The 17,300-nt window shown below is 38.4% G+C and overlaps 2 protein-coding genes across 4 annotated transcripts; both read left to right on the top strand.

The window, feature by feature from the left end:
- Positions 1 to 689: 689 nt before the first annotated feature.
- Positions 690 to 7,548, top strand: LOC104424486 (probable receptor-like protein kinase At5g39020). Of its 3 annotated transcripts, XR_005547381.1 has the most exons (4): positions 690 to 1,511; positions 2,239 to 2,331; positions 2,434 to 6,157; positions 6,996 to 7,548. XR_005547381.1 is itself a non-coding variant. In XM_018865067.2 (3 exons), the coding sequence occupies exons 1-3, from the start codon at positions 713 to 715 to the stop codon at positions 3,606 to 3,608; spliced, it is 2,034 nt and encodes a 677-aa protein (XP_018720612.2). In that variant the 5' UTR covers positions 690 to 712; the 3' UTR covers positions 3,609 to 6,376. The 3 variants fall into 3 exon arrangements, 2 of the variants coding, with proteins under 2 accessions (XP_018720612.2, XP_039160204.1); XM_018865067.2 differs by lacking the exon at positions 6,996 to 7,548 and having other exon boundaries at positions 2,272 to 2,331; positions 2,434 to 6,376; XM_039304270.1 differs by lacking the exon at positions 6,996 to 7,548 and having other exon boundaries at positions 2,434 to 6,376.
- LOC104426993 (pentatricopeptide repeat-containing protein At3g49170, chloroplastic-like) lies at positions 4,107 to 5,797 on the top strand. The gene is made up of 6 exons (XM_039304685.1): positions 4,107 to 4,216; positions 4,320 to 4,488; positions 4,631 to 4,642; positions 4,967 to 5,060; positions 5,151 to 5,247; positions 5,602 to 5,797. Exons 1-6 carry the CDS (start codon positions 4,107 to 4,109, stop codon positions 5,795 to 5,797), a joined length of 678 nt encoding a protein of 225 aa, XP_039160619.1.
- Positions 7,549 to 17,300: the final 9,752 nt, after the last annotated feature.

Here is a 17,300-nt window from a genome sequence, read left to right as displayed (position 1 = left end):
AATCAGAAACCGTGGAGAAGTTTTCTGCCAAATCAATAAAGATTTCTATAATTAAAGCTGATAGAACCTTTGATTCGTCCCCACAAGCCACTTTTCTTGATTTGACGTTCTGGTACTTGTTGACTTGGAAATTTGAATGACAGGTGACACCTAGCTTATCTTTTCGATCATGTATTATCCCTTCCTTCGTCGAGCTTCCACCTCAGTTTCCCAACTAAGACTTCCATTCTTGCATCGAGAAGTAGAGAGATGATTAACGCTTTCAGCTTCATATTTATGTACCGTGTCTTTTTGCTCATATTACATGTACTACTGTTAGGATCAACATGCAGTGCAAAGAAGAATCACTTATGCGCCGTTTTATTTTGTGGCCAGATTCGCAACGTAAGCTATCCTAATCAATGTGAAAGTTATCCATAAATTAATTCACTACCGTGTTGTGTGTGCCTGACAACGCACACAGCGATCCCTGCATAATTTCCACTCATGGAACCTTCAATTGGTCCACACAAGTTGCTTTCCTTGACTTGACTTCGTGTTAGTTGTTGAGTTGGAATTTCAATGACAGATGACCCCCCAACATTGACTTGGAATTTCAATGACAGATGACCCCCCAACAGATCTTTTCGGTCATAAATAATCCCCTGCCCTTTTGAGCCTCCACCAAAATCTCCGAGCTAAAACCTCCATTCTTGCATCGAGCAGTGGAGAGATGATCAATTCTCTCGGTTCCATATGTATGTACCATGTGCTTTTGTTCATATTACAAGTTCTGCTATTAGGTACAAGTTGCGGTGCGAAGAAAAATCATTTATGCATCGCTTCGTCTTGTGGTGAGATCCGTAATATAAGTTATCCCTTTCGATTGAAAAACGATCCAAAATACTGCGGCAACTCGAAGTTTGAGCTAGTTTGTGAAAATAACCGCACGGTTTTATATCTGCAAGCTGATAGTAGATATTATGTGAAGTCGATCTATTACGATTCGTATCACGACGAATCTAGCTTCCGTGGTTACATAACGGTGGTTGATGATGGCTTGCAAGAGGGTAATTGCTCATCCCTCCCTCGTCACTCGTTGAGGCGCGCCATATTTCGAAGAGTTTTCGACAATTATCTTTCAAGGCAAGTGGTCTTTGTGAAGTGCTTATTGCCCGTTGCTTCTAATTCGTATCTTGATACCAAACCGTGCATCGAGGGAGCATACTCTGCCGGCACGCCTCCAAATTTTTCCCAAACGAAGGGGTACTCATACGCTGCTCTTGAAGCTCACGCATCGGACATCAAGGATTTTTGCACTATAACCACGGTGACATTTGCATCAGACTATTTCTCGTGTTGGGAGAGGGATCAGTATTATCGTGTGTGCCCATCATACAGCTCATCATACAAGGACATCCACAACGGGATGGCGCAGGGATTCAATCTATCCTATCAGAATGGTGGTGGACTAGCTGCACTTTGCATCTTGGGTTTCGACTACCGCGAGAGGTGCAGGGTCTATGACTCCGGTAAGCGACTTTCCCTTCGGCTTTTCTTTACTTCCTCCTCCTTTTCTTAAATGCAAGCTCTATGAAGAGATATTATCAAAATTTACTTATCCAGCAACATGGTAAGTTTCAATTGGATACCATCATATGTGGGATCCGCACATTGCGTCACTAATTTCTTTAAATATCCAATAAAAAAATTGCCACATCACTAAAATAAATAAGTTAAATAAGATTTCCGAGTAGATTGAGCTCTTTTATTGTTCTACAACTCATGAAGCTTTTCTAGATTTAATTACTTTATATTTGATTTGGGGAAAAAATATTTGATTTGATAGTAGCTAGTGTCACTTATATGGCGGTTATTATCATGTGGGAGAATAAATTGCATATAAGTTAGACGGTGTTTGGAAATCGGAATAAATCACTAGGTACATCTAGGGGAACAAAAGCAAAGTCATTTTTTTTTTTTTTATGATAAAAGTGATTATTCTACGATAATATGGATTCCCCGAGGGAAAGAAAGATGCTGCTTAGGAGAGTGAAACTCAGTCACTCTTCTTTATTCTAGACTTCTGCACCTGCAACTTTTAATGAATAAAAGTCTGTCATTGCACTTTGCAGTTATGGTATCAATTTATCTTTGACTTGGTCATAGCTTAACGAGTATTCATTTTATATTTTATCGCTAAAATGATAAGCTTAGGTCTCCATTGATTGGTTGTTAACACTTTGTAATCATTTTCAGTCATCTCGAACAAATTCTTCTTGCTTTCTACAGATACTTCTATGGCGGCGATAGTAACGAGATATGCACCTCCTCTTCTCCCCCATTTGTTAGGTATGACTAGTCCTTTATTCCTCCAAACTCTGAAAATCTCAAGCAGCAAAGGATGACTTTCTATATTACACTACGCTAATCTATGGACAAATTTTTCCGCAGTTTTTTCCACAGAAAACTTCCTCGTGGCAAAATTCATGCTGGGAGCTGCATGTGTGTTGATATTTTTAGTCTATAAGTGGAAGAGAAGGCACCGAGCAATGGATGAAAACATCGAAGAATTCCTAGTAGCTCATAACAACTTTTCACCTATAAGATACTCTTACTCAGACATCAAGAAAATCACAAAAAATTTCAAACACAAATTAGGGGAAGGAGGATATGGCTCTGTGTTCAAAGGAGTACTTAGAAGTGGCAACGAAGTTGCTGTTAAGATTTTGAGCAAACCAAATTCTAATGGTCAAGATTTTATAAGTGAAGTGGCTACTATTGGAAGGATCCACCATGTTAATGTGGTGGAACTTGTTGGTTATTGCTTTAACAACTCGAAGCAAGCTCTCGTGTACAATTTCATGTCGAACGGATCTTTGGATAAGCACATTTTCTCAAAAGATGGTGACGATTCTCTTGATTCTAAGAAAATGTATGAGATCTCTCTTGGTGTGGCTAGAGGGATAGAATATTTACATCGAGGATGTGACATGCAAATTTTGCACTTTGACATCAAGCCTCACAATATTCTTCTAGATCAAAATTTCACTCCAAAAGTTTCTGACTTTGGGCTTGCAAGACTTTATCCCATGGACCACAGCATAATATCGTTAACTGCAGCAAGAGGAACTTTAGGATATATGGCTCCCGAGCTATTCTACAAGAACATTGGTGGTGTCTCGTATAAAGCTGATGTTTATAGTTTTGGGATGTTGCTAATGGAAATGGCAAGTAGGAGGAAAAATGCAAAGAATGTTGAGCATTCAAGTCAAACTTATTTCCCTTTGTGGGTCTATGATCAACTCAGCAAAGAAAGCGAGGTTGAAATGGAAGAAGTGGAAGGGGACAATGAGATAACAAGGAAGATGGTGATAGTTGCCCTTTGGTGTATACAATTAATCCCTGATGATCGGCCATCAATGAGCAGAGTCCTAAACATGCTTGAAGGAGATATTGATAAACTGCAACTGCCTCCAAAACCGCTTTTGTATCCATCCGAGAAGCCGTTTGATGATAACGCTGAAATAGAACTTGAATCATTCTCAGATACATCAAGTGCTCCAACAATTTCTGAAGGATACCGATTTCAGAATAGCAATGAAGTTACGGAATCGTCCATTGTATGATTCTTTTTCTTTCCTGTTTGAATGAATGCCAAATAAACGTAGTTCCATCCGAAGCATAATTGACTATGTAAATCGTGATTTCGGCGTTTGTAGCATCCTGTGTTTTGCAGAAGAATTGCCTCTTTGGCCATCTGTTTTCATCTCTGTTTCCTGATATTTCAGACCAGGCTCGACTTGTATAATGCAATGAGTCCCTCTCTCTCTCTCTCTCTCTCTCTCTCCTCCCCTTCGCTCGCCCCTCGACCGCCTCCTGGTCGCCCACCTCGATGTCTCCGAACTCCGCGGAGCAATCTTCCACCCCGACCTCATGTCGCGGCCTCCTCACCTTCTCTCCTCCTCAAGTCCTGCATTCCTTCCCGAGGGTTCGCGCTCGGGAAGCGCGTCCATCGCGCGCTCGCGCCGTCTCAGCTTGAGCCCGATTCGGTGATTCTCAACTCGCTCATCAGTCTCTGCTCAAAATTCAATGACTGGGCTGAGGCGGAGAGGACTTTTTGGGACATGGGTAATAATAGGGATTTGGTTTCTTGGAGCTCCATGAGTTCTTGCTATGCCAATAACCACATCGCGGATGAAGCAGTCGATATTTTAGCTCATTTGCTTGAAGATGGGTTTTTCCCTCGGCTTGTTCGGGTCCAAAGAATGCATCAACTGGTGATAGAGCTTCGAGTTTATAATCAAAAGCGGCTATCTTGATTCTGATGTGTGTGTCAGGTGTGCATCAATTGACATGTTTTCAAAGGATAGTGCTGATTTGATTTCAGCTCATAAGTTGTTTGAGAAAATGCCCGAGAGAAGTGTGGTTGCGTGGACTTTGATGATGACAAGATGTACTCAGTTGGGTGGTCCAAAGAATGCTGTTGATTTGTTTTTGGATATACTGGTGAGTGGGCTGTGCCAGATAGATTTACACTTACAGTTGTTTTGTCGGCACGTTCAAGGTTGGAGCTAATATCCCTTGGGGTGCAATTGCATTCCTGTATCATATGGTCTGGACTGGCTTCAGATGTTTGTGTTCGATGCAGCTTGGTGGACATGTACGTGAAGTGTGTGGCTAGTGGATCGATTCATGATTTGAGAAAGGTGCTTAATCGGATGCAAGATCACAACGTGATGTCTTGGACACCAATAATCAGAGGAAATGTGCAAACTGAAGAGAATGAGGAGGCCATCAAACTCTTTTGGGAAATAATAAAAGATCCACCAAGGCCACACCATTTCACATTTGCTAGTGTTCTCAAGGCATGTGGAATTATTTGTGATATTAGATATGGGGATACGAGTATACTCTGTAGCTATAAAAATTGTGCTTTGCATTTGATACTTACGTGGGTAATTCTCTTATTAGCATGTATTCCCAGTCGGGCCACATGGAAGATGCTCAGAAAGCTTTGGATGCACTATTTGAAAAGAATTTGATTTCTCATGATACCCATGCGGATGCCTATGCCAAAAGTTTGGAGTCTGATGAAGCCTATGAACTTCTTCATGAGATTGAGGAGAGAGGAATTGGACAAACGCTTTTACTTTTTTCAACCTTTTAAGTGGAGCTGCCTGTATTGGCGCTATTGGTGAGGGGATGCAACTCAGGGCTCGCCTCAAATCAGTGCATTCTTAATGGTTTGATCTCAATGTATTCCAGGTGTGAAAACCGTAAACACAGAAGCTGCTTTTCGAGTTTCCCATGATACGAGAGACAAATGTTAAAACTTGGACTTCAATGATCACTGGTTTTGCAAAACATGGATTTGCAACGAGAGCTCTGGTCACATTCCATAAAATGCTTGAGGCCAGGGGGAGGCCAAATGAGATCGCCTATGTTGCTGTCTTATCCTCTTGTAGCCATGTGGGTTTGGTATCTGATGGATGGAAACACTTTAGATCAATAGAACATGGATTCATGCCCAGAATCGAATACTATGCATGCATGGATTTATTGGGCAGATAAGGCTCCCTTGTTGAATCCCTTCAGTTCATACTTTAAATGCCTTTGCAGGGCTGACACACTTGTCTGGCATACATTTCTCAGAGCTTGCCCAGTTCACGGCAATGTTGAACTTGCAAAACAAGCTGCAGCAATGATTTTTGGGTGGGAGCCGGACAACCTTGCTGCTTTTGTTTTGCTATCAAATGTGTATGCATCAACTGGCCTAAGGGAAGATGGTTGTAGCTGGACTGAAGCGAAAAAATAAAAGTTATATATGGGTGACATGTCACAGAAGAGGCTCGGGAGATCTATGATGTACAGGACCAATTGGCTAGTCGAATAAAGAAACTCGGTGATCTTCTGGATACTGAATTTGTTCTTCATGATGTGGAGGAGGGACAAAAGGAACAATATTTGAGCACAGTGAAAAAATTACTGTTGTTTTTGGCCTTATAAGCACCTCCAGTCCGAAACCTATCTGGGCGTTTAAGAATCTTAGCATTTGCAGAGATTGTCATTCTGCGATCAAGTATATCTCCATGGCAACCGGAAGTTCTGTAGTCATAAGGGATGCAAACTGGTTCCACCATTGCACGGACAGAACATGCGTATTCAATGACTACTGGTGAGATGCTTCTTAATTTGTCTCATTGTCTCTTCAAAGCTCTGTTTTAGAATTTTCTCTCTTGCACCTATGTTACTTGAACCAGGATCCATTATTCTCTATGTAAGCCCTGGATATGGTCGTACTATAGTCAAAATAACAGCGGAAGGCCTCAAATGGATCTTGCAAACTTTTAGCAATATGATTCGTGAAATCTAAAACAGTCACGCTTTTTGCCTATGGGTTTTTCTGGAGCATGCAGTTTTTCAGATACTAGATATTGATGCTCTGTTCTGTTCCAAAGCATTCTTGATGTCACTTGGGTGTATCGCTGTGGTTACTTGGCTTCATCCTTAATTATAATTCATTTATCTTATGGATACTATGACCTCGGCAAGTCCATGCACACTGTTCCCATGAAGCCATATTAGTTAATACCTGACTATTTTAGTTTCGAAAACTATAAGACTGTTAGCACAGAAGTTTAAGCATCATTAATTAGTGGAACCATCCCAACAATCGACATTGACAAACTTGAATTTCCACATGTCATTTTGATCTTAAGGACAAGATAGAAAGTGATCATCTTCAGTAGTTCAATCTTCCTCTCTACTTAACAGGTCCCAAACATGCACGTCATACAAAAGCCTAAAATAATATAAGAGCCTAAATATGATGTAACAAGCTCAACCGCTAAGTATAATGCGAATTTTGTTTTCACTCAATGTTGAGACATGAAAGGGAGTCTTACATTTTTCTAGACAGGCAAACTGTGTCCGTCTGTACTGGGAGATGTATTGATTGATAAATGAGATTAATATCATCTTATTCGCTATTATCATATTTGATTCACTACCAGTTGAATGCACTGATGGGCAAAAGAACAAAACCGCCATGACGCAGGAAGAGATTCGCTGGTAGAAACTCCAGACCAAGTAAGGGGAATGAACGCAGAATTTCTTGCTAAACCGCGTTAAATAACATGAACACCTTCAGAGAAAGCAAAGACAGTTTGAATCCAAGTGGCTTAAGCTTCGAGCCATTAAAAGTCGATGGTAGAAAAGGTCCCCTGACGTTTGCAGCCTGGTGTCCACCTGCTTTGAGGTTCGGAACTTGCGAAATCGGCATGTGTGCCCCTCTGTCATCGCTTGTGCTTCCAACGAAGGACGAGCAAGATTACTGTGGGGCACGAGATGTGGAGGTAGCTAGTCAGATAGATTCAGCCCTACTCGTCGTCATTTTTCAATCACGGGCGTGATCGCGAGTCAGCTTCTCAACTTGAAATTGATGTTGAAGCGTTCGACTAGTTACTCTCGTGAATGATAGGAGCATCCGGGAAATCGATGTACGAACCAGCCAATGTTAAATTTCTTGCCAGATTATCTAAATCAAGTATAGAGAATACTCAACTAGTTCTCGGCATTAATCATTGTTCAGAACAGAAGGACGATACCCATATGTGGTGATCCGGCGGTCGATCCCTGCATGAATTTCTAGGTTGCGGGCTGTTTCGTCGCTGTCCATGTACAGCTGAATGCACTCTCTATCAAATTGCAGGCCTATAAGTACACGTGTGAAAACAAATAAAAACGTGACACTGTTATAGACCTCTTTAATTGAAGAAACTCGGTGACCTTGATGCAATGCAATGTGAGAGATTAATTCGTGAAAGGTAATAACTTGTGCCTCTGTTGGTAACTTCAATCGCAAGTTCTGAGCAGCTTTCCATCGAGTAAGCCTTTGGTCCACGTCTATCATGATTCTATCCTCAAAATCACTTTCTGGATCAAATATAATGAAAAAAGAAAAGAAAAATAAATAATCCATTGTAATTTTATATGATATCAGTGAAGTAAGAACATGCCCAGGCCACGCATGACATATATTTTATAAATGGTAGGACTGGGCTATCTGAAGTCGTGCGGGTGGGACTTTCTCATGTAAGAGGACCGCCTAAGCTTGACTCAGAGCAAGCCGTCCACTCATTAATTACCCCTACCCGCAAGTGATTAAAATTTGTCAAAATTTGGCGCTCTTTTTACATGCAAATAAATGGGGATCAACATTTAGGATGCCGTACCACCGACCAAGGTGGCATAGATGGTAGGGCCTTGGACCTCCCCGGTAGAGGCCAAGGTTCGAATCCCCTGCGAAACAGGGAGGCAGTCTAGCTACTATATGGTGACTTAAGCGTGACGTCGGGGTGGTGGTTTCCTGCTAGCGTCGCGCTGGAGTTTACGGGAACGGCCATCGGCCCAAAAGAGCGGTTCCTCCAAAACCAAAAAAAAAAAAAAAACATTTAGGATGCCGTGTTTTTAGAAAGTGTACATTTTAAAATTTAAAAGTCCTATTTCATTTAGAGTTTGGATTCTTTTCGATTAAACCTAAAATTTTCATCCACAAAAATTGTTATAGTTTGCCAGTGTCTTGCCTTTTCTTTTCCTGTTTTGAGGCTATTGTGGCATTGACAAAGGTACTTATATAGTTAAAGTCTATATATTTGATGGACTTTGGGGTGGTGATATTTTCTTAGCAATTAAATCAATGATCGACAAGGAAAATTATGGTAGAATTGGAAAAACTTTCTCATGTATTATTTTCTTTTTCTTTTTCTTGTTTGAGTTTTTAGATGTTCGATTCCGAGTGTGGGGCTAAGGCGGTAAACAGAGACCCACCGTGTCAATTCTCCACTTTCTAGTCTGGAATGGAATCATGTACCTGAGATCTTTCAAAGTTTGGTTATTTTTATGTTTATCTTTTTAATTTGATGGGTACTTTTTCACATTAAATGCTACCAACTATGCCGACTGGCATGGATAAAGAGGTCCGTTCAATCGGGAAGATTTTAAATTCTAAATGAAATTGATTTTTAAAATTCAAATGCACATTTTTTTAGAAATATGACATCATAATTGTTGATCCCCTATCTATATATCATAACTAAGTGGAGATTTTGATATCATTATCTAATTATGAGATAATAACTCCAATATTTCAATTAAATAAAAAATCGCAGATATCACAATAATTAGATGATGTATTACTAGATTGTACAGCAATTGCTAGAAAATACATATACTATGATATAATAAATTGTAATCAAATTAAGTGTAGATATTCATGTAGTACCAAAATCATATGTGCTCTAATTATAATAATTAAATAACAACTATAATGTAATTAGATTACTGATAATATAATTATTGAATTATAATAACGATTAGATCTTTTATCTTGTCCACAGTTATATCCTTACATAATTATTATTGGTGTGAAGATAATGATTATACTAGCTTTCTTACTACTATACTAGCCATTTACTATTATACATTAAAATATAATAATCATTTATAAATTGTTTTCATTTATGGTTTTTAAAACCACGACTATAAAACAAATTAAGCTTTAATTAACTATCATCGAAAGTATTATGAGAATTTTTACTATTCCTAACTAACTTTATATGGTATAATGGTTTTAAAAAGAAAACGATAGGATGGTCTTGAAATTGTATGCCATTCTACAAACCAAACTACTGGCAGTTATTTTTTAATAATTCCCACATTTTCTATTCTCATGGTTGGCTATTCCATTCTTATCTTATTTCTTTTCGTGAATCAAACGTATCATACGGGTTTTTTTTTTTTTTCTTTTTCATGTTCTTTGCCAAAAGCTTCTATTAGCAAATCCAAGTCCACTGTCTCAAAAGCTCACCCCAAATTAATATTTTGACCACTAAAACAAACCATGTTATGTCATAATCTCTTGCAGAGAACTCACCCAGAAAACTCACAAAAAAAAATAACCCTCTTCTTGTTTACTTTAGCATGCATTAACCAAGTAGAGATCCATCTTTTCCATAAATAATATCACAAATAGGAAACCCTTTTCAGAAAAGCTACTTAAATTATAAAATCATTTAAACTAAAAATGCACTCGAACTAGGAAACCTATTTGCATCATATTTTCTTTAGTGGTTCAAACTTAAGATAGGGAAAATTACCAAAAAAATCATAAATCTATTGCAATTGTGTTAATTCAATCCTTAACTTTTTTTTTTGTCAATTAAGTCTTAAACTTTTCACATCTATGCCAATTTAGTTCATCCGGCCAATTTGGCCAGTCAATGCTGGCATGAATAATTTTTTAATCATATATTTCGAATTTTTTATTAAGGTTTTTCTTTTTTTTTTCATTCTCCTTCCTCCAATTGATCTCCGGCCAAAGGCAGTGATCAGCTAGAAGAAGAAGGAAGAAGGAGAAAAAAAAAAGGAAAAGAGAAAAGGAAAAGGAAAAATTGTCCACATCAGTGTCGGCCAGTTAAAATTAGCCGAATAAACTAAATTGGCACAAAAGACAAATATTTAGGATTGAATTGACTCTAAAAAAATGGTTTAAGACTTAATTGGCACAAATATAATAGGTTTAATATTTTTTTTGTACATATACTCTACAAATATACGGCTTAGTTTACTGCTTTCGTACACATCCATCGAGTTGTCAAATCGTATAAAATTCAAGCCACCCGTCCAAGTCTTCATTTGACTTCGAAGCTTCGAAGATTCTTTTACATTTCAAATATGTCGACCGTGGGAATCCCAAACTTGACGTTCCAAAGTAAATGCAGCGACAAGCAAGTCAACATAGTAATTTGTCGCTGCCCTTTCTAGTCAATTCTCCGACAATCTCTACCCGACCAGATTGACTCTATGGAATTAATATTGTTCTCTTGCAAAATAAATAAATAAATAAATAAACAAAACAGTAGAGAGATTTCTGATTCTATACGATGTCCCTGAGGAAAAAGCTTTGCATGCGTGTGCCAAGGTTGCATGTCGTACTAGGGTTCTCTATTCTTCTATTACATGGATCAAAGTTGCACGCGTAAAAGTGGACTAATCCAGTGTGATTCACGCAGAAATTACATCGTTTTTCCTTACTGACAAAACATAAAGTAGAAGTGCCAGATTAATTAGGTGGTTTGCTTGTTTGACGCTAATTGTACGGTGCTGTCTTGGTCGATGATACCGGTTGGCCTTTACTCAGGTTGTTTGCCCGAGACGGAGGTCCTTAGGTGCACCCTCTTTTGCACCATAGGGTTGTAACGCGTTGATTGATCGATGCCGTATGAAACCCGATCAAAGACATGACTCATAGAGTTGGAACTTTTGAGAAGTTTCTCAGGCAATTTCTTCAATCTCTTTCGGTCGATTTCGAGGAATTTTACGGGGAAGGAGAGACAATGACTCGTCCTCTTCTTTTCTATAACGTGTGGGGGGTTGAATATATACTGTTACCGTGAGATATGCATTATAGTCTCATTCTATAAGTAAAATATTATAGTCTAAGTTTCAAAATAGGGTTAATACCCTGAAAAATCCCAAATTGATACACTCGTGACAAATTTACCCTAAACTATTTTTTTGACCATAAAAAACCCAAAACCGATACACTTGTGATAAATTTATCCTGACTGACCATTAAAAACCATAAACTAGTACATTTATGACAAATTTACTCCAAACTAATTTATTCGACCGCAAAAAACCCCAAACTAGTAAATTTGTGACAAATATACTTTTCGCTAAATTGGATTAATACCACAAAAAAATCACAAAAATTGTAAACTAATAATAAAATCCCCAAATTGGTATACCGCTTAATATGTCATTTAACTTAATAATTTAACAGTAAAATTTAACGAAAATTATCGAGGGTAAATTTGTCACAAGTATATTAGTTTGGGGTAAATTTGTCAAAAGTATACTAGTTTGGGGTTTTTGGTGGTCCAAAAAATAGTTTTGGGGTAAATTTGTCATAGGTGTACTAATTTGGGGTTTTTCAGGGTATTAACCCTTCAAAATAATATATATATATATATATATATATATATATATATGTGTGTGTGTGTGTGTGTGTGTGTGTGTGTGTGTGTGTGTGTGTGTGTGTGTGTGTGTGTGTGTGTGATTTAACATGGTTTATTTGTCATACTTGCCCCCACTAAAAGTTGTTGATGTTATCTCATATTGGTTGTGAAAATGGTTGATAGTTGATTTATAAGTGTGAGCAAAAGCCTCATCCCTTAAGCTAACTTTTAGGATGAGAGAAGCCCAAGACCACCTAATATTGATATCAGAGCTCAGATTGCCAACAAGTCTAGACCCAAAAAAGTCACACGAGAGAGTTACGGGTTGTTGTGCCTTCGACCCAAGTCAGATGTGTGAGGGGTAGATTGTTGAACTTGTCTCACATTGATTATGGATAAGGCTGGTGGTGAGTTTATAAGTGTAAGGGTAAACCCTACCCCTTGAGCTAGCTTTTAGGGTAAGAAAGGTCCAAGGTAATCCAATACAAGTCATATTACCTACCATGTAAACAAAAGCAAGGTAAGCATAGTCTCAATGGTCAATTTTCAAGACAGAGAAAGATATTAGAAAAAACAAAACCAATTTCAAAGTTTTAAATTTGCGAAACCTTACATGAAATTCTTAATGACAAACATGATAGTTTCTAGTGGTTTAGCGGCTCGGGTAATTTCTCAAATTTAAGCCAGTGGATGTCCTCACTTTTGGAAGGCAAAGACTTGGAGTTTCAATGACTCTAGCATTAATTTAGCCGGTCAAATCTAACTTTCTTATACCATTATTTGAGGGGGCCAACTTTGGCTTTGAATGCCAAGTGACAAGTCTAATTAAAAAATTGGAGGCAGAATCAGAAGTCAAAAAATAATATTCACCTAAGCACCACCTAATTGGACCAGAAAAGGAGGGTCTTCCCTTGCATTAGCAAGTGGCAATTGCAAACATTCTTCTGTGCAAAATGATGTCGGTATGATGTCCGTCTCTCTTCGTTCTTTGCTTAATTCTACTTAAAATATTGAGAGATCTTGGACATACATGGACTGTCTCTACGCAAGGTAAAGTGAGCTCTACGTTGAACTCATTCACCAGTTGATTCGATTTGATCATTCTGTCTAAAAATCGATAGTACAATTTTTTATCAATTTAATCCCGACCCATGTTGACCAATTAAAGATCAGATCCTTCTTTTCTTTTTCTTTTTTCAATTGTAGATTTGTGGTAAGAAAACGTTGAAGCAAGATGCACGTTACATTTACCATGAAATGTGGGATTCTGAGATAGGTTGACCTGCAAGATAGTTGTAATAACTCGAATTTTCGTGAAATATGGGAAGTGTGATGGGCCAATCAGATTAATCAGATACATTAAGAAGTCCGGACACGTAATATTCTTTTAAAAAAGTCGTTTACTGAATAATGTAAGTAGAAAACAAGAGAATAACATTTATCTGATGAATCATTACCCTTGCCCTTCAAACAATTTTATGCAATGTGAAGTTTTTCTTTTTGAAAAATTTTGTATCAGTGTAATGAACTTGAGTTTTAAATCTTTCATTTTTGTGCATTTAAGTCTTAAAAACTTGCAACTTTGACACACTCGAATCTTTCCGCTCAGCTTGTAAGTTTTAAGAGACAGAAATGCGGTGTGGTCTTTTTTTTTTCCCTTACAAATCCAACATGACTGTTAGTAGAAAAATACCTCGTGAATTACAAGGTGATAGTAATTTTTACCGTCATCTCTTAGCCTGCCTGTTCAATAATATCTATAAAAAATTTCAGTTTGTCAGTGAGCCATGTGGACAACATGGCTTTGCAAAAACCACCCAAGAATTTATCTAAAGATGATAAAACGATATGCTCGGCGAAACGATAAACAATGGTTACGAACTAACCTTATGAGTGGCTTGTATGTGACATTTGATGTTTAACCCAAATCTCACGGCGAGCTCGCGCGGATTATTGCTTATTAGTTAGTAACATGGCCTTATTAGATGGGAAGGATTTCAAGGAAAACGTATCAGTTTACGGGATCCGCATCTCCCCATACATTTTACCTTGATTCGTTTCGTTTCGTTTTCGTCCGATGGTTCCGCGCAATTATGGATCTGGGACGAGGTGGACGGAACTGCGTACGAGATGAGTTCCGTCCTCGTCATTTCTCAATATCCTCTTCACGTCGATTGGCGTAGCCACGCGGTCCAATTACGAAGAGAACTAGCATAACATCCTCAAAGTCTACAGTGGTGGTCATGGACGTGAGATCCCTGAACACGAGAAAGATGCAGGGGCTACAAAACAATTTATCTACAGGTGATGTCGTCTCCTCTATTTGTTGTGGTCTTGTTGAATCAGAGGACTTCTAAAATCATTCGCGTCGTCATGGGCTTCACGGAATTGCATGTCCTTTGCTAGTGCAAGCAAGTTCTTGAAGTTGAAAAACCTGATTGGAGCAACAATTTCGTTGCTTGTTATATAAATCCACTGATTTGTGTTTTTTGGGTAGAAATAAATGTCCGAGAATGGAAAGAATTCTCCTTCTTATCTGCAATGATTTCTCATATGTTTTTGACGCTCGAATAGATTTAAATCACGATCACTATCGATAGGCTAAAGATTTAAGAGCCTAAAGAGTGCAATTATGAATCGACTGACATTCTTTTCAAGATCCTGAACCTGAATATTCGTTGGGTTCAACATGGCTTAGTGAAGCAGATCTCGCTTGATTGTAACCATTGAAATGGTTGACTCCGGCTGACTTGAGTTGCCCACCGAACCGCATTGATTATCGGGTATTCAGATGGAACGGACGAGATTCAGCGGGTTGCCCACTGTGTCACGGGCACTATGCTCCCAGTGATAAAGACCCATCAAGTCGTGATGAACATCTGTCTATTGTTGGTAAATCACTGTAAAGCCAATAAGAAGCACAATCACATTTGCAACGGATTTGCCACTCTGGAGCACCATGCCTCAAAGCATCAAAGAGATGCTCAAGACTCACAAAGGGTAGTATGACCTCGCTTTAACTATCTTTTAGGCGAATAGTTAGTTTATCATTACAGTTTCAAGTGGTAGATATTAAAAAGATTCTCGGAACATAGTCATTAGATTTTTAAATATCTTTTGGGAATGACAAAATAGCCATTTGATTAAGGCAATATTTTTGTGCTGGTAGGAATATATATAAATCCTTTTTTTCTGTTCGATTTACATGTATCTTTTTACAAAATGACAGTTGCTATTTTCAGCATTTTTAACAAGTGTCACGGAAATTACGCGCTGGTGCGATTCTATCATTGTTATATCCTTTTCTTAGTTTAAAATCAACGGCTGTGTAAGGCACGACAAATGTCTTGCAACTTATTCAATCTGAACGCGAGAAGTTTCAATGTCACGCCCTTTTCTTAGTTCAAAGTCAATGGCCGTGTAAGACACAACAAATGTCTTGCAACTTATTCAATCTGAACGCGAGAAGTTTCAATGTTACACCTTTTTCTTAGTTCAAAGTCAATGGCCGTGTAAGACACGACAAATGTCTTGCAACTTATTCAATCTACACGCGAGAAGTTTCTCACGGGCTTCCGTCTTCTTCAAGTTTTCTTACCTTTAAACTCTCTTTTGCGCAAAATTCAATGAAGTAAAGAGGCAACCCGGAAGCATGTCTCCTTATTGCTTCCAAAAAGCAAGTCTATAGATTCTTCATGTTTTCTCACTTTTGAACTCTCCCTTTTGCGCAAAACACGACGACGATTCTCCTTAGTTAGCAACTTAATCAACCTCACACCGCTAGTCTATTTTCATAGCCAAATCAAAGTTTTCTTGCATATCTATATTTATTTTTTAACGAATTAGTTAGAGTTAATTAGAAGGGCAAATCAAAAGAGAGATGTCCTGGTGTGAAGAGATCACACCAATATTGCACGCTAATCTTCAATCCACATGAAAAGCTATCGGGGTTACTTTTGTCTTCAATAATATCTAAGGTATTTGTCCCTACTAATTCTAGTTGAGAAAGTTATTCCTCGTATCCGTCCCGTCATCATTAGTGACAAAACTTTTAATAAAGAAAATATAAAGACAGTGTGATTTAGAAAGTCACTAGGAGGATCCACTGTTGCTTCAAATTCTCGTGCATTATATCACATGGGATACATCTCTTGTATATATATTCATATATATTTCATGAAATGATTGGACCATGTAAATAATTGAATTATGTTTGAAGTTGATGACTTTATTTAGCAAGTATGGGGTACATATAAAGTGATGAAGTGCCGACCAAACAGAAAAGGTTCAAATAAGAAGGAGAAGTAGTAGTTTTGAGGCAAGCTAGTTTTTTTTATTTTTGATCTTTTGCCTCTAAAAGTATACATCAATTTTTCCTTTGATCGTGACCCGGGGGTGAAGAAAGAAGATGGAAGAAGAAGGGACGAGGAAAAAAAACGAAGTAGAAATTAAGGAGATATGAATTTGTTTGTGCATCAGAAGCCAAGTGATTGGGAGGGGGAGAAAGAGAGAGAAAAGATATATATATTAGTTTGGTGATGGGATGTGGTGTGCACCCAACCATCACGAGGAGACATTGGAAGAACGGTGGCGATTAAAAGTGGAGAAAGAAAAGATAAAAAAATGTGAAGGATCCTGCGAATTCTTTGTGGGTGTAAATTTTCTAGATGCATTGTATTGTATGTGTCCGTGATTAAGAGGGGTCTTAAATAGCGATGGCCACCAACCGTTCCTCTAACCTATATAGCACAGACATGGCGACACGACACCCGACACGATACTGACATGACACGTTATTTCTTAAAAATAGAAATTTTCGACACGTTGGACACGTTGTATATTAAATGAATATTTTCATTTTTAATTAATTTAATTCAAATTCAATATATTTATTTTTTTGAAATTATTTTTTAATTTCATTTATTTTTTCTAATTAAAAAAATTTCCTCGTTAGGATCCACCCCACTCTCTTCTTTCCCTCATCCATTTCCTCCCATCCTCAAATTTATTTTTCTTTCCCTCCCCACCACGGTCCATTCCCCCGCCCCCAAATTCATTTTTTTCCTTTCCCTCCCCCCGCCATCGTTCATTTCCTCCCCCACCTGTCCTTGTCACTTTCCCTCCCCCAAAATACGTGATGGCCCATCAGACTCTCAATTTTTAATTATTTCTGAGTTTCTTCAGAAACCCTAGCTCCTTTACTCCTCCTCCTTGCCGCTCGCGCACGACCCTTCCTCTTCTCCTCCTCTCGATCCTTCTCCTTCCTCGCCGCTCGCTACATGACCCCTTTCCGCCGCT

The sequence above is a fragment of the Eucalyptus grandis genome, chromosome 11 (assembly GCF_016545825.1).
Source record: "Eucalyptus grandis isolate ANBG69807.140 chromosome 11, ASM1654582v1, whole genome shotgun sequence".
Classification (NCBI taxonomy): Eukaryota; Viridiplantae; Streptophyta; class Magnoliopsida; order Myrtales; family Myrtaceae; genus Eucalyptus; species Eucalyptus grandis.
The sequence above is the reverse complement of the archived record's forward strand: the minus strand, read 5'-3'. Positions and strand labels throughout refer to the sequence as shown.